The sequence below is a fragment of the Protopterus annectens genome, chromosome 7.part0 (genome assembly GCF_019279795.1).
Source record: "Protopterus annectens isolate FY-2018-M chromosome 7.part0, PAN1.0, whole genome shotgun sequence".
NCBI classification, from domain to species: domain Eukaryota; kingdom Metazoa; phylum Chordata; order Ceratodontiformes; family Protopteridae; genus Protopterus; species Protopterus annectens.
Genome location: NC_056739.1, coordinates 1892613088 through 1892636831, shown reverse-complemented (window position 1 = coordinate 1892636831; position 23744 = coordinate 1892613088). Strand labels below are relative to the sequence as shown.

Below are 23744 nucleotides of genomic sequence, written 5' to 3'. Positions count from 1 at the left end.
CTAGGAATTATCACCCCATTAGCCTGATGAGTCTGATATGTAAGGCTATGAAGTGCATCATCATGGGCCTAATTAACAAGGATATAGGGAATCTCCAAACTCTGGTTCCCATGCAATTTGGTTTTTTGAATCATGCCTGCTCAACCTGGTTGACTTCTTTGAGTCAGTCACCAGAGCTGTGGATGAGGGCAAGGCAGTTCATACAGCCTACCTCGATCTGGCAAAGGCCTTTGATACCATTCCCCACTCAGGAATAATTGATAAACTCACCAAACCTGGCATCAATCTTATATCACTAGGTGGGTTGCAAATTGGCTCACAGATAGAAACCACAGTTTGAAAGTAGTGGACTGCAAGTCAGACTGCTGACCAGTCATGAGTGGAGTCCCACAGGGAGTTGTCCTGGGTCCTCTCCTGTTTGGCATTTACTTTTCAGAAGTTCAGGCCAACATCGAGGGACTCTGGATGACCAGGTTCGCAGATGACTGCAACCTGGAAGCCATTATTAACTACCCAAGTGGTGTAGACGTCCTACAGAAATGCCTCACTGAGACCAATGACTGGTGTCAAAACCACAGCCTTAAACTTAATGTCAAAAAATGTGCCATCATCCCCTTTAAGAAAAACTCAGTTCCCACTAATGACAACATCAATGGGAGCCCACTGAACACTAAAGGCATTATAAGAGATGTGGAGACACAGGTTGACAGCAAGCTCTCCTTCGACTACCACATTGCCACTGTGGTCAGAAAGTCCTTCTATGTGGCACATCTCATTACTAAGGGTTTTGCATCCAGGAAGAAAGAGGTCATCATCTCTCTCAAATCTTCCCTCATTAAGCCGGTCATCGAGTATAATGCCCCATTTGGCATGTATCTCACTAGTCACATGCAACATCTGGAAAGGCCACAAAATTACCTCATGAAGAGAATCCTAGGCCTTAAACACATGTCCTACATAGATAGACTCAAAAACCTCCAGCTATTCTCTGTCTGATATTGTCTACTAAGAGACTATCTCTGCTTGACTTACAAAGCTATGTTTGACCCAGCTCTGTTAGAAATGCTATATCTAAAGAAATCCCAATCCCTCCACAGCACATGCTCCAGAAACCTCAACCTCATTACCATAATCAACAGAACATGCTGGAGGGATAGGTTCATAACACAGAGGCTGTCCATGCTATGGAATAGACTTCCCATACATGCCAAGCAGAGCATCTCACTGACCCCCTTCAAGAGAAATCTTGATGAGTGAATGGGAAATAGAAAGTTCACCCCAGGATCACTCCAGTGGTTCTACTTGATAGAGGCTCTGGGAACTAATGTCGGGTGGCATGATGCCAGGGCATTTCTATGGGCTAGGCTTGTAATGGCCCAGAATTACTGAATAGAAGATATTCACAAAGATTAAGACAGAAATTAGAGGAAAGAAAAATACTTGCAGAAGAAAAACTGTCAAAAGCATCAAATGCACATTTGTGTTCATTAATACAACAGATTTATTTAAAAAATATATAGACCACTGAGACCTTCAGCCATTTGAAAAAAGAAGTAACTGAGAAAATGCAAAAATATAAAGAACAAATCCTAGAGAATTTTGAAAGGTATAAAAAACAAAAATGGACATGAGTAAGAAAGAGAGATCTGATATATTACAATATTCATGCAAAGGTGAAAGCCAAACTAAGTAATAAAGCAACTCCAAAGATATTTGAAGAGAAATACAGGCAAAGACACCCACATATAGAAACATTCACAATACAAAGAATAAGATCATAAAAGGGGAATGTAGAACAGAAGATTAGTAAAGCAAAAGTTAAACAAGTAGAAGCTGAAGTTATGAAATACTTGCAAAGTGAAAGATTTAGTATTCAGAGTCTAACATATGTTATATCACAGCATGATGGAGCAGAGGGTCGCAAAAGTAAGGAGAAATAGGTAGAACAGGAGACATCCTAAGAAGAAACATGGACATGGGAAAGAAAAAGAGATTTAATATGGTGCAATATTTATACAAAGGTAAACGCAAAACTAATAAATACAATCCTAGCACTATATAACATATTGCCCTTAACCCCAGAAACTACTCTAGGAGACCCCTGTTAAAACTCAGTCCTTAATCCTAAGCAGCGTATCCTGTTACAGGATGGGGACAACATGGACATTCAATTTCCTAATGCCTCTGTAACCAGCTTGATAGATTTGGGCATCCTGAGGAAATAAACCAATTGTCTCATGGTATTATACAACCAGTTAATCATTGAGAAAATAACATAGTTTGGAAGCAATGTAAATACACAACTTCTTTAGTGGCAACAATTTAGCATAGAAATGAGGTTGTCAAGAATACCCTTACTAAATTCTTCACATATAACACTCAGCACACATACAGATTTTCTTATGTTGAGGTGCTTCAAAGAAAGCTTCCCAAATCTCAAAGACCATCAGAGCTGCCTAACGACAACACTGCTCCTTAGCAATCACTAAAACACACACCAATAGCAACACCAAACACCACACATAAGACTACACTCAATGTTCCCCCAAGAGCAAAACCCATAAGGTAGATATATACTTCTCCTAATAGTCTTGTCATTGGAGACTCCATTGTGTGACACTCACTAGGTTAGACAAGAAGAAGATAATGGTTAGTTTCCTATCTGGAGCCAGGATCCACAATATCGCACATGTACTCAAGTCATTGCGACCCAGATACCAATATGATTCTGCCTTAGTCCATGTGGGTGTAAATGACCTGAGACGGTTTACTATTAAAATGTCGAACGACACTACGTCGACTGTGCTATAGTCGAACACGGAAGCTCGAAAATAGTAATGTCGACATCAAAAAAACAATCTAGGAATGGTTTTAACATGGGTCGAGGTAGGTGTTCAGTATTATTCAGAACTGCAAACATCTCCCCTACCTCGACCCATGTTATAACACAGTCCTAGATTGTTTTTTTGTCGTCGACATTATTATTTTCGAACTTCCGTGTTCGACTATAGTCGACGCAGTGCCATTATCTGGATGTGGATATCTCAGAATATATGTCACAGGCAGGTATGAGCATTGTATTGATCAGCATTCTACCTTCACCAGGGATGATGCCACAGTATCTGGTGTAACTCCTCGGGGTATCCAATATTTGTCAGCATGGTAGGACATGGTCAACAGAACACACTGCTTTGAGGTCTGCACCTGTCACACCTAGGCTTTTAGGTGTTGTCCAAAACTTTATTCACCCCCTTACAGCCTTTTTTTAAGAAATGCCAGAAAGATAAAACTACCCTCATTGTGAAAAAATCTACAAGCAGATTTAAGGTGTTACTGTTCAGTGCTAAGAGCCAAAACAAAAAAAACTCCACACCCTGCAAGCCCTTCTCACTGTGGAGAATATAGACATCTGTGCCACAATTGACACTTAATTTAAAGTCCCAGAAATTACTCTGGCATTGCAAGTTTACAGTGCCTTCCACACATTTCAACCAACAGCCCAGACTGGGGCCAAAGGTGGAGGTGTCTCGCTGTATGTTAGCAACCAACATACTTCTAGGCTGGTTAAACAGGATGATATTATATAGCTAATCCATGTGCAGGTCACCATAGATAAGGTCCCTTACCATATCATGGCTAGCTACAAATTACCACTTATGACCCCAGAGTCTCAAACCTGTTACCTAAATTTACAAGAGATGCTCACCATCCAACAAATCAAGCTATTCATGGGTGACTTTAACTAGTCCTCTAAAGACTGGGAAACTTACACTAACTCAAAGTCACAGGCACAATGCTTTCAGGATTTTATTAAAAACAAACATCCTGGAACAGATAGTGCATGCTTCAACCAGAGGAGCAGACATACTGGATCTGGTACTCACCAACATAGGAGATTGTTGCACACAGCCCTGAATCACAACATCACTAGTTTGGGTCAGATCACAAAGCTATCCCATTTGAAGAAAAATAAAGCCAGAAAACCCAGCTAAACAGATAACAGAAACTATTTTAAGGCAAACTACATCTTATTAAGTGACAGTTTATCAAAATTTAAGGTCCCCCTAACCCCAAGACCAGAGCTACTTGTGTAGAAATATTCAAAGAGTTCCTATACAAACATTTGAATAGCTGCATAGAGGCTACTGTACATACCAGAATTAAACACACACAAAACACACTATATAATAAAAGAAGAAAACTCATGGCCAGAATCAGGAAGAGCAACTCCCTTAAATACAAGTGCCGTCTTAACAAGAAAAATCAAGATACTAGCTTAAAATAAAATGATGTGCAGCATGAAATGCTGGAAACCAAAGCACAACCCCAAGAAATTATGGTCACGCACAGAACAAAGTACAAATTTTATTGTAAGCTTTGTGCTCTCATTCTTAATAGGAACTTCAACAGAATAAATAAAACAAATCAATGCAGTCATATCTATAGTTAAAAGATATCGGATGCATTGTATCACCAGAAAATAAAATTCAAACAAATTGATCTCATCTAGTATTTTATTTATTTATTTATTTGACATTTGTTAACCGGATTGGTCCAGCTGAGCTAGAAGCACATTTTCAGTGAAGACCCAAGGAGAAAAGCTCCGGAAAAGTTACATAAAATATTCATATAAAAAGAAATTTTAAGTTACACAGTATAGTAAACATATACAGTAATACATGGAATATGCACAAAAAATTAAGCAAAAAATACAGTTACAATCAACAAGTCACAGTGAGATATTTAAAAGCATACACCTAATTACAATTCATATCTAATCATACATTCATGAAATATTTGTTAAGGGAAGGTTATGCCTTGTTAATTGGTAGAATTCTTTGAGAGGATCACCAAGACAATGGATAAAGGTAAAACAGTCCATACTATGTATCTTTAACTGGCCAAGTTATTCAACACAATACCCCACAAAGGCATTATAGACAAGCTCTCTGAGCTAGGCTTAAATCCCTGCGTAGCTCATTGGATTGCTGGCTGACTCACAGACATGATTCAAGAAGTCAGGATTAGTGAGACCCCCCCATACCAGGCCCAATCTTGTTTGGCATCTACTTCTTGAAAGTCAAGACTAAGGCTCAAGGCCTCTAGTTCACCAAGTTCACAGATGAGTCTAAATTGGGAACTATTACAGAATTTCCCCCAAGACACCAGCATATTGCAAAAGGATTGAACCTGTGTCAAATGACTGGTGCTCAAGCCATAACCTAAAGATCAATGCCAAAAAATGTATTATAATGCATTTTGGAAAACTATTAAGCCAGGTTAGTCACTCCATTGATAAAACACTGCTAAGAGCTCTCCCATTAATAGGGGATCTAGAAACACAAGTAGAAACGTAAGTAGATACCATTCTGGACTTTGACCAATACATAGCTAAGATAGTAAGAAAATCATTCTATGTCACCCAACTTATAGATAAGGGTATGGCATCTAGGTCTAAGGAAGCTGTACTACCACTCTGCTCAGCCCTTATCAGACCTATCATTGCGTACAATCCCACATTGGCATGTACCTAACATTGCAACACTTGGAATGCCCACAAAGGTTTCTCACCAGGAGAATTCAGGGCATGAATACCCTGTCCTACACTGATTGCCTAAAGATTCAGTTTCTGTATTCAGTCCCCTACTGTCTGCTGAGAGGGGATCTTTGCCTGGCTTACTGGGTTTCCTCAGATCCTTCCCTAATGGATCTGTTGCACATATGAAAAACAAACAGTAACCCGAAACAGAAGATCTGAGGATTTTAACTTCACTTATGATATAAACAGAATGTGCTGGAAAGAGAGGCATGTCTCCCAAATGATCCCTACACTACTGAATAGGTTCCCTATCCATGTAAAACAAAGTTCATCCCTGACCCTATTCAAACAAAATCTTGACAACTGGATAGGAAATCATAAATTTATCCCCATATGGCCCCATGTCCCTTATAGACATAGATCATCTATAAGCACAGTATAATCCTAACTAACATCTCCCTTACAAATCCCTTAGTTACCTCGCTATTAACATGCCCATCCCATATAGACATCCATGATAATCAGGACATAAATGGATCTGAGGTACAGCTAGGCTTGTAAAGGCCCTATTGGTTATTAGCCTATAACAACCTATGAACCTAAGAGATACTGAGCTATCTTGAGATGATTTAGATGCTTACTAATATATGTGCAAAGCATTATTTTCAATGATGGGCCTTATAATGGAAGACTAAGGGGGTTCTATAATTTATTTGGACCCTGAGTAGATACAGCTCAGGATAGTCTGTATAATACAGAATGAGGTCCAAGCTATCACCAAAACATAGTGGTCAAAGTCCTTTTTCACCATAAATACTGTAGTCTCTAAGAATTTTGCCAAATGTAAGCAGAATATTATCTGCATAATAAGCAATTGTGATGCTAGGTTTACCAGTGGAAACTATGCTGCATATTGTGGTACTGTGGATAAGCCTGTGATCAACATATCATGCATCTGACTCTCAAGATTAGATTTGATAACTGTCCTCAGTCTGTAATCTTCAGCAAACTTGACTAGTCATTGCATTATAGCTGGTCTCGGTGGACAGAGTGGTATACACCAACGATGAGGGGTTTGAAGACAGACCCTTGCAAGGCACCATTGGGGATGCTTTTCAGTTTAGAGCAAGCACCCCAGATCTTAACACCATGGATTCTATCAGATTGCTACTTATCTATTGTGGGAATTATGAATGGGATAATGCTGATTTCAGATGGTTTGTCAGTAATCTCATTCTGGGAGTAATGTAGAAAGCCTTGGCAAGGTCCATATCAGTTCTGTAGACTGCGTTCCCCTTATCCATGCCCTCAACAATCCTTTAAATGAGCTTAATTAGGCTGTCCAGGCTTGATGTCTACTGAATGACAGCAGAGTAGAAGAAATAATCTTAGCTATTCTGGCGGATCTTGCATGATGGGAATGTAGAATGTTTCAATATTTAAAAAGGCATAATTTTAAATAAAAGTGAGGCATTATTCCAGAAATTTCTGCAGAATAAAACATATACAAGCCTTAGTCCTTACAGTCTTTTCAAGTGTTCAAAATCCTCAAACTCACTCAGTTTAAATACACTTACTAGTTAATCTAGTCACATATTAAAAGACTGTACAGTTGAATTCTTAAAACACTATTATGCAGCATGTGCTTTAAGGATACAGCTTCATTAAATCCTCGTTCATAGTCAGTACCAGCTATATAATTTAACAGTATTCTGTAAAGGCCAATTTGTCTGATAAATCATTCATTCTTTTATTCAGCTTAGTCCTTCAGTGACATGAAACTAAAAATCATGTCCCTTACCCATATCCCTTTACTTTTATAGCACTCATTAGCTGAGACACACCTCTTAATGAGAGATGTGTTGCATCATCTACCCTTTGCAATTCTTATCACATTTTTGAATACAGAATGCAACGTACATTTTCCAAGTCACTATAAATAGCTATAGCATTTCACATTAATTTATATAAAAAATACTAGTTTAAGGATATCATATGGAAAGAATTGATCATTTTGGCAGCACTGTTTGATGTAAATAAAGTGATCTGTGAATTCACATGGTTTTGTTAGGAAATATTTAAAAACTTAAGGGATATTTTGTATTGCAAAAACAATTATATGGAACCTAAGGGCCAAATATGCAACAGGGGTATATTCCCCTGGGAAAAGTGTTAATTTTGTAGATATACAAGGTCTATACCTTGTTATCAGCATCTTGTTAGCAATACAATGCCTTTAATTCTGAAGTATTGGATTGTAATATAAACATGTGAAATATGCTCTAAATTCAGTTTTGCAAAATGTGTTAGGTGTTTCCCTATCTGCACTTTAAACTTCTGTTTGTCATTAGAGTAAGCATTTTAGCTATAGCATTCTATAAATGTAAAATAAATATTGGTCCAGAATATTCTGTCATTGCTGTGGTTAAGATAAATGAAAGAAAGTTTGCTTTGTCAGAGAAATTGGACAGTAGTGAATATTACTGCATTATGCAATTACATGCTCAGTGTGAACCAAACATTCATAAAAAGTGTATCCCCATTATGCATAACACTTTAAGGAATTAATGTCATTTAATGTGTGATTGGATTCACAGACTGGTGTGTTTAAACTGAGACTGAAGTTTTTGTACTCTAGAAAAAGCTGTAACAGAGAAACAACTTGTGTACTTTTCCCACTGATATTTCATAGGAATAAAACTGGAGTTTTATTTACTTTATAATCATGTGGTGTGTTTGCGTTAGCTTTTGCTGTGCTGCTTTGCATTTTAAGACTGATGTTTTTTTTAAACTGAAAGAAAAAAATATAGTCCACATAGTGCTGTGCTTCTGTAAGGAACCAAAACAGTAAATGTTGAAAAACAAGCTCAAAAGTCACCTTCCTTAGGAATAAGCCATAAAATAAAACTGTGAATGACCACCAGTCAGAAATAAAGGAGTAAATAACAAAATCCACTTTAATATTAAAAACAATAAAATGGATGAGCGCTTTCATCCATTTAATTATGACCGATGAAGCCCTATAATTAATGGATGAGAGCTCTCAGTTATTTGCAGTTTTGGCTCCTTCAGGAAGCACAGCACTATGTGGGCTGCTTTTTTTCTTTTAGTTTAAGTTTCTGACTGGCTGCACATTCACACACTATTTTCTGTAATTTTTTAAATTGCTTACGTTCTGGTGGTCTACACAGGGTCACTGGTGTAGACACACATTTACAGTTTGACTATGCAGAAGGGAATTTACCTCTTTGGCTGACTTATATTGTAATTACCTGAGCAACTGTAATATTTTCAAGAGAAAGCCTGCCTGCATTCATTTCAGTCTTCATGGGAAAAATAAAGAAAACAGTATCTGATCATTTCCTTTGACATTGACCTACCTGTGCAGGTAATCTTAGTGGTCAAAGGTCCTTGTCACCTTGACTTTTTTTTCATTTCAAGAACAACGTCCTCTCTTGCTTGCCATGGAGTACTGCTGTCATTTGAGGGAAGTCTGATAGGCCTTGGTGATTTTTACTCTAGTATTCCTCAACTTACTTACCATACATAGCACATCTTGTCTTTCATTATATTTGGGGTATGTTGTTCACTTGTAATAGTAGTTTCAATTCTTTCTGAAAGTTACACAAGTACATTCCCAACATTGCCCTCGTGTGATCAGAGAAATCACAGATTATTTCTCCCAAAGTCCTCTAATTAATTATCTGCAAGTCTTTAGTTTAAAGTTTAGACAGAGTGCTGGCAAATAATTGCTTGTTAGTCCTGGAATACGTCATGACTATTTTTGAGTGCTTTCATTTCCAGCAAGCACTTTGTTTTGCTTAGGCATTGCAGCATATTGCCGTACTGTGTAATACTTGTATTACTGTAGGAGAAAGGGAATTGAAAAGAGAGTATGACAAATTCTCCTTGACAGGATAAGCATGCAATTGGTACTATAGATTCCATGGGATCAGGTTCAGACAATTATTCACTATGATTAAGGAAATCAAGGCTCAGGTTCAGACAATTATTCACTATGATTAAGGAAATCAAGGATCAGGTTCAGACAATTATTCACTATGATTAAGGAAATCAAGGATCAGGTTCAGACAATTATTCACTGTGATTAAGGAAATCAAGGATCAGGTTCAGACAATTATTCACTATGATTAAGGAAATCAAGGATCAGGTTCAGACAATTATTCACTATGATTAAGGAAATCAAGGATCAGGTTCAGACAATTATTCACTATGATTAAGGAAATCAAGGCTCAGGTTCAGACAATTATTCGCTATGATTAAGGAAATCAAGGATCAGGTTCAGACAATTATTCACTATGATTAAGGAAATCAAGGATCAGGTTCAGACAATTATTCACTATGATTAAGGAAATCAAGGATCAGGTTCAGACAATTATTCACTATGATTAAAGAAATCAAGGATCAGGTTCAGACAATTATTCACTATGATTAAGGAAATCAAGCTTTAATGATGCTGTTGATTCTGTGATGTATATTCCATGTGGTTGAAACATTGTGTTCCTGAAAAGTTCATAAGTAAATAACAATCCTGGAAAATTATGCTATAAAATTATTTAATTAGGTATATAGAGCATAAATTAAGTGCTCATAATAGACAGCAGAATGGTGAGGCTGAAGGAGTTGTTACCTCACAGCAAGAGGTTCTTAGATTCGATTATTAGCTGGGGTGCTTTTTCTTGGAGTCTGCATGTCCTCACTGTGTTTGAGTGGTTTTTACTCTAGGTGCACTGGTCTCCTCTCACACTCCAAAGACATGCAGTAGGTGATGTGGACGCTAAACTGACCATAGGTGTGAGAGTGTGGTATGGAAGGACATCTGTGGCAAGTCTAACAACCTGATGGTGTGAAACTTGGCTCTAGCTGATTGTCACGGTTGAAATGACACCCAACTCCATATGTAAAAATGGAAAACGGGGTTGTAGATGGATGAATCATGTCACTAAATACATAACCTTTTTTAATATATTGATGGGAAATATTACAATAACTTCATGCCGCTGTACCTAAGAATGTCTTTTTTTCTGATAATATTGCTTTTGAGATATTTTTTTTCTTGATTAATGGAATCCTTCAATGAACTCACTGTGATATAAATTAATGATACATGATCTTTTTTGATTTAGTGATTAAACACATCTCCATTTTTTACAGCCATCTTTCATATGATATTTAGCCCTAATAATTCACCCCAAACCAACAACAGTTGTTTATTTAGGCTCATGTGCTGCTTAGCTTGTTTTATTGATTGATTTATCTGGATTTAAACTCATTCTTTTCCTACACAATTTGCCAAGATTCATATCTACTGAACTGTATAAATTAAATGGTTTCTTTTCCTCACAAAACGGAACTAAATAAAATGCAGCAATATATGTTCTAGAAGACCATCCTGAGACTGTGGCCTTACTTTGTTAATATGTGTGGGTGCCCTTGGGATCCTTAGAACTACATTGCATGTAATTCATGATCTTGCTAGGGAAATGCTTCTGAAACTGGCCTGAAAGAAAACAGCAGAGTCACAGTAATCCACAGAATCATTAATATGGTAATTTAATGAATCCAAGAACATTGTCCAATCCCTGCTGAGGAAAGAGCAAGGGTTTGTACAGCAAATTGAAAAGTACCAACTGGATTTATTTTATACTATCTCAACACACGGCATTGATTCTGGGACCATACTTCTTGAGTAGGGAAGGTCTCTCAACTACTTTGTAGCTGACATACAGTGACGCTACTGATCTGGTGTATAGATAATTCAACGACTTTTGTTGCTGGCATTTGTAGCAGTAAATGACAGTGTCACCTCAATGTAGATGGAAGTTGCAGAAAGAAAAACTCTGTATGTTGCTTATGCAGTTGACCCTGACCTTAACAGCTATTTAGAGTAACAAACTTTCAGAATCTGTTTGTATAATTCTTGATAAGGTACCACCCACAGATTATTTTGCTCTAGGAAACTTAATCATAGGTATGAGTATGACTTGATTTTGAACTCTGATGTGAACAATATTCATCACCGTCAGTGGTTTTATTTTGAGATAAGTGGTATGAAAGCTGGAGTACCTTATCGTTTTAACATTATCAACTGTGAAAAAGCCAACAGTCAGTTTAACTATGGTAAGAATCTGCAACTTTTAACTTTGATATGACATGAGAAATGATAAATATACCTGGAGAGAGAAATGATTGTGAGTAGTGTTTTGTCTGTTTACAATTTGGACTTCTGTGCTAATCATGAATTGTGTATAACAAAGACCTGTCTGAATACAAAAGTACTCATAAGCATACTGGTAGCCGAACACCTTGAAGCAAAACTGGGTCAGTAATAGTGTTGAGCTTTAAATGGTCACACCATCTGATGTGAAGATTGATCTGGCAGTTGCTGAAGTGGCTGGCCAGATTCAGGAAACACATGTGTTACCACATATTTTTATATTACATTACATTACATGCTTGAAGAAAAAGACAATAAGCCTGTTCGATAGTTAAGCCCTTGATTCAGAAGAAGATAAAATCTTTTTCCTTCTTCAGATATTGGAGATGTACTAAGAGATTATCAGTACTGTGTGTATCTGTGCAAGTAACCTGAAATAACTTGTGGGAAGTGCTACAACAATAGGAGGGGGGGGGGGGTCACAAGATCATTGCTTTGTTCCATTTATTCTGTATATTTGAGGAGTGTGACATATGTCTGTCTTTGCAACATTGCATGAAATATTTTAATGGAGGATATGCCATTCTCTCAGGGGTATGCTTATATTCCTTCAGTTTTTATTTTTGTGGATAAGCTAGCAAAGAGCAGCCATTGTCTGGAAAGCATCCACTTTACGGATAGGTAGGTTGTGTCTTTGTTATCTGGAGATAATGTTGCCATCTTGTCCTCAACTGACTTTGATACATGTATTGGGACATTTTATGACTTAATGTGAGGCAGCTGGAATAAAAATCAGCACCTCAGAGATCCTAGTTCACACTTTAAAAAGATTGGATTACTCTCTCCAAGGCAGGTTCATGGAGAATACCTCAGGTGACTGTGTTTATATATATATATATATATATATATATATATATATATATATATATATATATACACATACATCTATATATATATATATATATATATATATGAAGATACTACATTTGGTATACACATATATATACACACTGTCTTTGTTCATATGTGAAAGTAGATGAAAATGGAATTGCGAGATTTGAATGGCATATAGGTGAAGAAGCAACACTACTGCAGATATTATATCACATGGTGGTGCTGATGAATGATAGGCCAAAGCTCTGAATTTATCAATGGGTGTATGTTCCCATGCACATCTATGTTCACGAACTTTGGATAGTGGTGGAAAGGATAAGATCACAGACACAACTGGCAGAAATAAGGTTGAAAATCTGGAGTGGTGCAGCCACTGCTATTACAAGAGTTATGTGGGGTGATTTTTGGCATCCTTTGAGGTTAGACACTAGGCATCTCCCATGACAGGTTTACCAAACACAAGCAAGTGGCAAGAAATATGAGGATAAACCCAACATATGCAGGAGGCATTATATTACTTATCTTGCCCAGGAAAACCTGGTGTTCACACAAGATGAGCTGGATATAGTTGCTGGTGTTAGTGAAGTCTGGTCTACCTGCTTGGCTTGCTACCACCATGACCCTCAACAAAGCCAGTGGTTTAATAATGGGACAATGGCTAGCTTTAAAGACAGATTCATCCATAATGAAGCAATACATGTTGTGGTTATAAGTCCTTTGATGTTTATTTTTATTAATTTGAAGGAAAAGACATAATCTTAAATCATAGCTGAGAAATCAAAGCAATCACTGTATTTCAGTAATTCAGGCATCTGTTGTAGCAAGGACTGTCTTATCTGTATTTCAAAATTCAAGACAGAACATTTACAAAGAGCAGCTTAAGAACAATGATGCTATTTTATGGAAGCTGACAAAAAGAAATAATTTCACAATTTCATGCTATTTTTCTACTCATATTGCTGCACAGTAACATATTTTCTTTGTATCTTTTGATAGGTATGAGTATGACTTGATTTTGAACTCTGATGTGAACAATATTCATCACCATCAGTGGTTTTATTTTGAGATAAGTGGTATGAAAGCTGGAGTACCTTATCGTTTTAACATTATCAACTGTGAAAAAGCCAACAGTCAGTTTAACTATGGTAAGAATCTGCAACTTTTAACTTTGATATTAATTTTTACTTATTTTCTGTCATGCATTATTGTGCATAATACAGTAGCTTCTAACAAACTTAAAAATGTCTCACTGACATCAAAATTGGTTGCAAATAGTGCGTAATTTGAAGTAAAAGACATTGCACTTAAACATGATTATTTGTGTAGAATAAACATTTTCATTTTTAAACAGAAGATCTGAAGGACAATGTCTGTAACACAGTGAAGTTAATGGATAATTATACAATGATTGGTCATTGTTGTTCAAAAACAATTGACTGGACAGCCAACCAGAATGTCCTTTGTAAATCTAGCATCTATCAAAAGAAAAAGTCTGAACACTAAAGTACCATTCAGTGGCCAGAATTTTTTATTGGAATATGCTATGGAAGGGCAGTGCAAAACAGAAGAAAAATCAGGTTCATTATCAAAAATAAAGACACAGAAATGTATCTGATTTTCATTCTTTTATTTGCACTGCCTCTCCATAAAACTTGGCAGACTCTCATACCTCTCAACTGTCCAAATATTCTCAGAATATCCTGATTTTTGCCTCATGAAACAGCAACAGGCATTCTCTTTCCTCCCCTGCTGCTCTTCATCCAAAAAAAAAAAAAAAAAAACACAGCAGAGATTCTGTTTTTTCTGTTGCTTTTCCTCCAAAGCTCTGATGTACTATGCAAGCATGCGAATGTAAGTCCCATACGCATTACATCAGAAACCATGGAAGAATGAGGAAACAACTCAGAAGAACACTGCAGTGCCATTATACAAAGAAATTTAGCTGGAGGGCTTGGTTGACTTCCGTGCTGTTTTCTGACTGCCTATTCCTGATCTCTGTCTGCATTTGATTATTCCCACCTACCCTCCCAACTGTTATTGTACTTTTAAACTTTGTGGCTTTTGAGTTGCCCGTCCCTACTATAAATCTGATTTTGGACACTCATCTCAGTCCCACCTCATCAGCGCACTCTACTGAGTACATAGAGATCATTTGGGAAGGCCCACACCCTTAGTTTCTTAAACTTGAATTATCTTCTGTTTACTGCCTTCATACGTAAAAATGTGAATTTAATTCAGCTGCTTTTACTGTACCTGTGCTTCTTCCTTCTTTGTTACTTTATTTTGTTTTTTGCTGCTTGTTTTTAAAGTGTTTATTTGCATTTATTCTGCTTTATTTATTACTGCTTGTTAGTAGCCTGATTACATTGTCACTGTTATTCTAAGTCTCTTAGCTTTTGACTTAAGCACTTTGGGTTCCAACTATCTTAGATAAGGAGGGTTTCTAGTCTAAAGATTAGCTTACAATTTTTGTGTTGGGAATTGCTGGTTGAAGGCTTATTGTGCCTGTTATTCTAGGTGTCTTTGTTTTGGTTTGTGGTCCGCACTCTTGTGGCATTACTGTCTAGAGAGATTTTTTTAACTACTAGAGCATTTAGTTTGCTCACAGCTGAGTGTTGCTCATCAAGTTGCGTGTCTTATTGACTTGTTCAATATTTAAATTTCCCTCACTCCTCCCTAGTAGATCACTGGAAATGGATATGGACTTCCCAGCTCTCTTGTGACCATTCTGGTTGAGATGGGAATCCTAAGGCATTGTAGTAATTGCCTCATGTGCACTGACAACACACTTACTCTTAATTAAATAGACAGTGTATACAAGAGGTGTAAATACACTTTAACGATGGAGGCAAAACTCTCTCATACATAGGTTCATGGGTTCATAGGTAAGTACTAGGCTATCTGCCTGAGGGCATCTATAAGCCTAGCCAGAATGTGTTGGCTTTCGCTGCCCCCTTAGATCAGTTCCATGTGCCTTTGTCCAGCAGAACCATTAGTTCCCTGTGCCTCTGTCCAGCAGAGCCACTGCAGTGATCCCCGGGATAAATTTTCTGTTTCCCATCCACTCGTCAAGGATTCTCTTGAAGAGTGTTAGTGAGGGGCTCTGCCTAATGTAGATTGGAATCCTGTTCCAAAGCATGGGGAGTCTCTGGGACAGGACTCTATCCCTCCAGCATTTCCTATTTATCATTGTGGTGAGGTTTAAGATCCCTAGACCGTGTGGCTCTTGGGGATTTGTTTTTTTTTTTAGGTGGAGCATGTCCATCAATTCTGGGATCACCTCTGAGTAAGTGGTATGCAACCGAGTACAGCTGGAGTTTCTTCAGTCGGGCTGCATAGGGCATCTGTTTGAGCCCATTAATCCTCTTGGTGAGGTATTTCTGTGGTCTTTCCAGCTGTTGTACGTGTCTTGTAAGGTACATCCCAAATGGGGCGTTGTACTCTATGATGGGTCTGATGAGTGATTAGTAGTGGGGCACAATAACCTCTTTTGTTCTAGATGCAAACCCTTTTGTGATTAGGTGGGCCACATAGAAGGATTTTCTAACCAACTTGGCAATATGATTATCAAAGAAGAGATTACTATGTATTTGGGTCCCCAGATCCCTTATTATGTTGTTGGTCTTTTCCTGGTTAGGGGTTGCCACAGTGGAACTCCGGTCCGCTAATGATTGGCAATAGATTTTTATGGTGCCAAGTTGCCAGCCCGATGCCCGACCTTCAGTCGAGGCATGCCCATTCATGCATGTCTTTCAGAGGCCATTCAACCATGGGGGGGATATGCAGACTCCATACAGAAGGCACACCAGCCAAGAATCGAACAGGAGAACCTCTTGCTGTGAGGCAACAATGCTACCGCTGTACCACCGCGGCTTATCCCAGATCCCTTATTATATTTTCTGCATCTAGGGGACTACCAGGTATGTGGTAGTTTGTGGATACTTTGTTTTTTCCAAAGCGGATGACTATGCACTTTTTGGCATTTAGCTTGAGGCCATGATTTTGACACCAGGTATCCGTCTCAGTGAGATCCTTCTGGAGGAAGTCTGTATCAGGTGGAGAGTCAGTTATGGCCCCCAGTTTGCAGTCATCTGTGAACTTGGTTAGCTATAGTCCTCCTGTGCTTGCCTGTACCTCTGAAAAGTATATACTAAACAGGAGGGGTCCCAGGACTGAGCCCTGGGGGATGCCAGTTGTAACCAGTTTAGAGTCGGACCTAGAGCCTGCAACTCTATAACCATGTGGGTTCTATCCATAGCCAATTGGCAACCCATCTCATGACGTAGGGGTTTATGTTCAGGCTGGTGAGCTTGTCTATAATACCAGAATGGGGAATGGTGTTGAAAGCCTTTGAGAGGTCTAGGTAGGCTGTGTGGACCTCCTTTCCCTTGTCTAAAGCCTTGGTAACTGTCTCAAAGAAGTCCACCAGGTTTAGGAGGCATGATCTGCCCTTAACAAAGCCAAACTGGATAGGGTCCAATGTTTGGAAGTTCCCAATGTCTCTGTTAATGAGTTCCCATGATGATGCTCTCCATAGCCTTGCAAATCAGACTAGTCAGGCTTATAGGGCGATAGTTCCTGGGGTCTGTTGTGGCTCCACCTTTGTGGAGCAGGATAACTGTAGCTGTGCACCACCCTATGGGTATGTAGCCAATAGAGAGGCTGAGTTTGAACAGTGTGTTTACGTGAGGGTTTAGTTCATTTTGGAGCTCATGTAAGACGCAGCCTGGGACACTGTCCGGTCTCATTGAAGCTGTATTTTTGACTTTGGATGGGGCTGTTTTAACCTGTGTGTCAGTGATTGCTGGGGCTCTTCATTCTTCTGGTATGGTTTTGGGCCCTTTAGGAGGTGAGAGGGGGGTGAAGTTTGCACTAAACCTGTCTGCCAGAATGTTGGCAATATCAGTCAGTTCAGTGTATTTTGTGCCAATCTGCACTAACTCAGAGCAGATCTGAGAGTTTCTACTTAGGTTCTTGACATAGCTAAAGAACACTTTGTGGTTATCTTTAGAGTCCTTGGCAGTTTTTTTTTCTAAGCTAGCCTTAGATGATTTCATGAGGGATTGTAGTTTCTTGCTGATACTGATCAGGGATTTCTTTCCTTCTTGGGATTTTACTCTTTTCTGTACTAGTTTCCTCCTTCTATTGTATAGCTTATTTATGGCAGGGGACCACCAGACTAGTTTCCTTTTCTTGGAGGAGTGAGTCTTTGTTTTGCTTGGGATAGCATGATCCATGCATTCTTGCAGCTGCTCATAGAGTGCCTTTGTAAGGGATTCAGCAGCTTGGATAGCATTGTCCTTTAGCATGGGGACTGTGAACCTTTCCACCTCAGTCTTAAGTAACTTGAAGTTTGCTTTTGAAAAGTTTTTCATGGTGGTTTCCTTGATTGGAGGTGGGGGCAGAATGTGGATATCCAGAGTGATTAGTCTGTGGTCTGATCTAACCAGCGAGGGGCTGACCTCCGGTGTAGAACACCGGTCACCAATGTTGGTGATGACCGGGTCCAATATGTTGTCACCTCTGACAACCAGGGCATTTGAGTTTATAAATTCTAGGAAGTGTTGGGAAAGGGAGTTAGTACTTGAGTAGGTCTCCCAGTTAATGTTTGGGTAATTGAAATCACCCAATATTAGGGCATTTGGTAGGACATTCATATTTTCCAGTGTCTCCAGAAACACGGAATGGGGGTCCTGGGTCATGGTGGGTGATCTGTAGCAAGCTGCAGTTTGAATTGCAGTTTTGCCCATTGTTAGTTGCACATGGATGATCTCTGAGGCATTCTGCTGTGCCACTGACCTGGAGGTGTGGGTATTCTTGATGAATATGGATACACCCCTGCCTTTTGTGTTTTGGTCCGGGTTCTGTGGCCAAAAAGTATGGTATGAGTTATAGCCTGGTAGTGCTGTGGTGCTCTATGGAGCCTTAAACCAAGTTTCTTTAACTGCAAAGATATCAATGTTCTCCATACTGAGGAGTGCCTCGCGTGCATGAATGTTGAGGTTTAGACTTCTGGTGTTAAGTAGCATTACCCTCAGCTTTTGCTTACTTGTGCTATTTACGGTGGTGGGTTTGTCTTTTAAGGCTTGAGGGTGACAAAAGCCTTGGCCAGTATTTGAAAGCCTAAGCTTGACAGGTGCAAGCCGTCTATTGTTAAGCAACGTGGCTTGTTGAGCATGTCATCCCAGGTGGACAGATACTGGATCCCCTGTGAATGACACCAGAAATTTAGCCAATTATTGAAATTGATCATTTTTTCTTCATACTGTGGCATCATTCTTGGTGAGGGCAGGATGCTGGCCAGGGTCATACTGGCCTGGGCTACATGATCAGAGAGCTCTTCCATGTCTCTTTTAATGTAGTCCATCCAAAACTAATCCTATAGAGGTTGTCAGTGACACTCGCACTACCCCTACTGCACAAGGTAAAGACCCTACACATAAAACTACTTATGCTGAGGCACATACAGGTACCTTTCCTAAAATGCTAAGACCTCCTGCACAATATAATCAAAGAAAGAGTCCTCAGCCATCATATAAATAATCTGTCAAAACACCACCCACAGCTATACATAATAACATTGTATCCAGTGCCTATACTACTAAGCCCTTAATGCAAACCAGTACTCAGCCAAATCTCCTGGTCACTAATGATTCTATAGTGAGGCACACTGACATCCACCTCACGAGACTAAATGAGGAGAAAATCACGGTTACCTGCCTTTCCATGGCTAGGATCCATCAAGTCACACAGGCACTCAGGTCATTGAACCACAGGTACAGTATGACTCTGTCATCGTCCATGTGGATGTTAATGACCTAAGACATACCTCCTTTGACTATATGAAGTGAGACATGATCAAGCTCACTGATTATGTGTCTCAGGCAGGTATGAGCCTAGCACTGAGCAGCATACTATCTCATCCAGTGATAATGCCACCTTACCAACAGAAAATGATTGATTTTAAAAATCGGCTTAGCATCTGGTATCAATCCAGGGACTACAATATATGACAGCCTGGGAAGACATGGGTGACAGACCATAGTGCTTTGCCAGGGATGGCCTGCACTTATCCCTTCTTGGCTTTCAGATATTTTCAGATATTGGCAAAGACCTTTTCAACCTCCATAGTGCCTTTTTGGCATTGCCAAAGTGATAAACCTACCGCCTTAATTGAATCTAAGAAGGAATATCTGAAGGTGGTACTACTCAACGCCTCAATGCCTACTCAAAGTCTTAACAAGAAACTCCACTCCCTGTAAGCCTTCCTCTCCTTGAAGAGTGTAGACATCTGTGTAGTAACAGAGACATGGTTTAAAGTCACTGAGACTACCCCAGCAATGCAAGGCTATAATGCCTTTCACAACTTTAGACCAGCTACTGCACAGGAGGGAAATAAAGGTGGAGGAGTGTTAGAATATATAAAGACTAATCGCATATCTAGACTATTTAGTGCAAGACCTACTGGATACATGTGCAACTTACCATAAACAGTTTGCCGTACCACATCCTTGCAAAATATAGGTCCCCCTCCAAGTCACAAGAAACCCATACTACTTATCTCAATGTACTAGAGTCCATCACCATTTAACCCAATGCAATATGTATGGGGGATCTCAACTACCCCTCTATACATTGGGAATCCTACACCACTTCTAATCCACAAGCCCAGCAATTCCTAAACTTTGTTAATGCCAACATCCTGGAACAGTTGGTCCATTCTCCTACTAGGGGTTCAAACATCCTCGACCTTGTACTCATGAAAATAGGGGCCACTGTTTCTCACCAAATGTAGTATCTTCACTTATCAAATCTGACCATAAGGCAAAATTACTTGAAATAAAAATTATATTTGGGGATCCAGCAAAACCAAAACCTTTAGGAACTATTCCAAAACTAACTTCTGTCTACTAAGCAACACCTTGGCTAAATTCCAACCACCCACAAACCCAGTAAACACATAGAATATGCTGAGCTATATACAAATTCCCTGTACAGCCATATTGATAGCTGTATAGACCAAGCTGTGCCCACTTGTATTTAAAATAAGATAAACTTAAAAGACAAGCCATCCTGTTGGAATTACACTATTAATTTGTTATACAACAAAAGAAAAAAAAAATCTTGGTCATGCATAATAGGAACAAAGCCATACATGCTAAAAGCCCCCTGACAAATCTAAACAGGCAGCTAAGAGGGTTAATTAATACTTCAAAGACTAAATTTGAAGAAAAAAATGCTTATATGACAAAGGACAACCAAAAAGCTTCCTACAGCTATGTCCATAAACTCAGAAAAAAATACACAACAACGTGTAAATGTATTGTAAATGGTATCAACCACACTGAACCTGAGGCCACTGCCAAACTTTTGGCTGACAGGTTCAGCTCAAATCCCCCTCCCCCCCTCTCAGTAGTCCAAAGTAAATACTACATAACAAAATCCCCCAAAAGATTAAAGTCAAACTCAAAGTAAACTTTATTGTCATTCAGAAATGACACAAGTGCAAAAACTGAACAAAATTCCATGCCTCTGGACACAATGTGCAGACAACATATAAACTATTTTCACAGACATTTACATATATAACGCATAGCTATTACATCATGGACATGCAGGTAGAAAGACTAATATTGCACATAATTAGAAACACATTTTAACATTTTTTGAAGTGAACACTTACTTGCATAAGAGTTTAGTATTGCACAGGTACTTGGTTAAGACATTGCATTGATCCTTGCATAGAAAGAGACATTTGAGTATTGCACTGTTAACATTAGAGTATTGCACTATGGATTTTAGAGTATTGTACTGTGGTTAATTTATGAAGTTGCAACATGTACTGCACTGCAAGAAGATATATTTTACTGCATTGGTACTGCCCTGAATGGCCTATAAGTTACAGTCATGGTGAATATTGTACTAAGTGTGGACTGTTGTGGTGGTGCTGCTGTAGCATTGTCGCCTCACAGTAAGATGTTGTCCTGTTCGATTCTCAGCTAAAAGCGTCTTCTGTGTGGAGACATGTGTGAATGGGCGTGCCTTCATTGAAGGTTGTGCATCAGAGCTGGCAACTCGGTAAGTGAAAATCCACTGCCAATCATTAGCGGACTGAAGTTCCGCTGTGGCGAACACTAACCGGGAAAAGCTGAAAGATACAACAACAACATTAGATGAGACTGGTAACCAGGTTAATGCACAATTTGAGACAAGCTTCTACTTTTTCTACTGACCCAGATGGCCATCATGGAGTGTAGTGATTACTAGAGTTCAGCAGCCTAATGACATTAGGGAAAAAGCTGTTCCTGAATCTAGTAGTTCTACAATGTATAGTTTGGAAGCACTTTTCTGATAATAGATGTAGGAACAGTCTGCAAGCAGGGTGAGTGCAGTCATTAATTATTCCTCTGGCCCTGCTGAGACATCTGGACAAGTGCAAGCCATGGATAGGTGGTAAAGTGGTCTTAATGATCCCTTTGGCTGTCTTCACAACTCTCTGGAGGGATTTGCGCTCAGAGGTAGAGCAGCTTCCATACCATAATACAAGGTTGTTCAGCAGGATGCTTTCTGTCATACCTCTGTAGAAGGTAGTGAGAACTGTCATTGGGAGAGTTGCTGTCCTTAACCTTCTTAAAATGTGCAAGCTCTGGTGCACTTTCTTGACTATGGCATTTGCGTTGGTGCTCCAAGACAAGTCCTCATCAATGTGCACTCCCGGAAACTTTATGCTTCTCACTCTTTCAACTATTTCCCCATTGATGGTGAGGGGAGAATATTCCTGTCAATTTTTCCTATCGTCCACAATTATCTTTTTTGGCTTGTTCACATTTGGGGTGAAGTTGTTATTTCCACACCAGTTAATCAGTTGTTCTACCTCATCTCTATACCCTGTTTCATTATCATTACTGATAAGGTCCACCCCGTTGTGGCATCTGCAAACTTGATGATGTGATTTGTATTGTGCCTGGCTTTACCATCATGTGTTTGAACAGCAAGGGACTTAGTACACATCCTTGTGGAACTCCAGCATTAAGAGTGATGCTGTCTGAGCAGTTATTTCCTGTGCACACTTTCTGAGGTCTGTCTGTGAGAAAGTCAAGAATCCAGTTACAAAGTGGAGTGTTGATGCCTAGCTGGAGTAGCTTCATTACCAGATGAAGAGGGATGACCATATTAAAAGCAGAGCTGAAGTCAAGGAACAGTACTAGGTCATTAATACATTTTCTAAGGCCAAAAGCAGTGAATAGTTAGTCCCCAATAACATCCTGGAATGTTTAATAAATTGCATGAAACATGACCTTTCTGGTCGACTTGAATCACTTTTCAACTGGAGCCTTCAGTCAAGTTCTGTGCCCAAGGAATGAAAGATGGATACCATCATTCCCCTGCATAAAGGAGGTCCAACTACTGATCTGGGTAACTAGAGACCTATAAGTTGTACCAACCTCATGTGTAAGGCTGTGGAAAGAATCTTCATAGACATGATAAATGAGGATATAGGTAACCTGTAAACTCTGGACCCATCACATTTCAGCTTTGCTAAAGGAACGTCATGCCTATTAAATCTGGTGGATTTTTCTGAGAGGATCACCAAAGCATTTGATGAGACTGTCCACACAGCTTACTTCGACCTAGCCAAAGCTTTTGATACAATACCCCACTCAGGCATTATAGACACCCTCACTAATTTGGGTCTAAACACTTTTATCACTAACTGTGTAGCCATCTGACTCACTGATAGGACCCAAGAGGTCAAAACAGGTGAGACCACCTCCACCAAGAGGCCAGTAACTAGTGGAGTCCCACAGGGCTCAGTATTTGGCCCAATCCTTTTTCGTATCTATTTCTCTGAAACGGAAGAAAATGATGAAGGATTATGGCTGACTTAGTTTGCAGAAGATTGCAAGCTGGGGTTATCATCAACTCTGCTGTGGATACTGGAATTCTTCAAGACGTTCTTTCATAGGTTCATAGGAGATTACAAGTCTAGTGGCCCTAGAGCCTTTATAAGCCTAGCCATGTTAATCCCAAGTATCCCCATTTGTTCTTTTTGGGTAGTTTACAGAACAACTTTATGACCGGTGCAGGTCTGTGATCAGCACTGGCTACCCCTGTCCATGAGGGACATGGGTG

General features: G+C 39.2%; 1 protein-coding gene across 1 annotated transcript in view; it reads left to right on the top strand.

Annotated features, from left to right (window-relative positions):
* The window catches only part of AGBL1 (AGBL carboxypeptidase 1), a 4745443-nt gene that overhangs the window by 2097977 nt on the left and 2623722 nt on the right, over positions 1 to 23744 (top strand). Inside the window, exon 14 of the mRNA XM_044078361.1 lies at positions 13608 to 13756. Coding sequence (XP_043934296.1) covers positions 13608 to 13756 — 149 coding nt within the window. The remainder of the gene's footprint in view (positions 1 to 13607; positions 13757 to 23744) is intronic.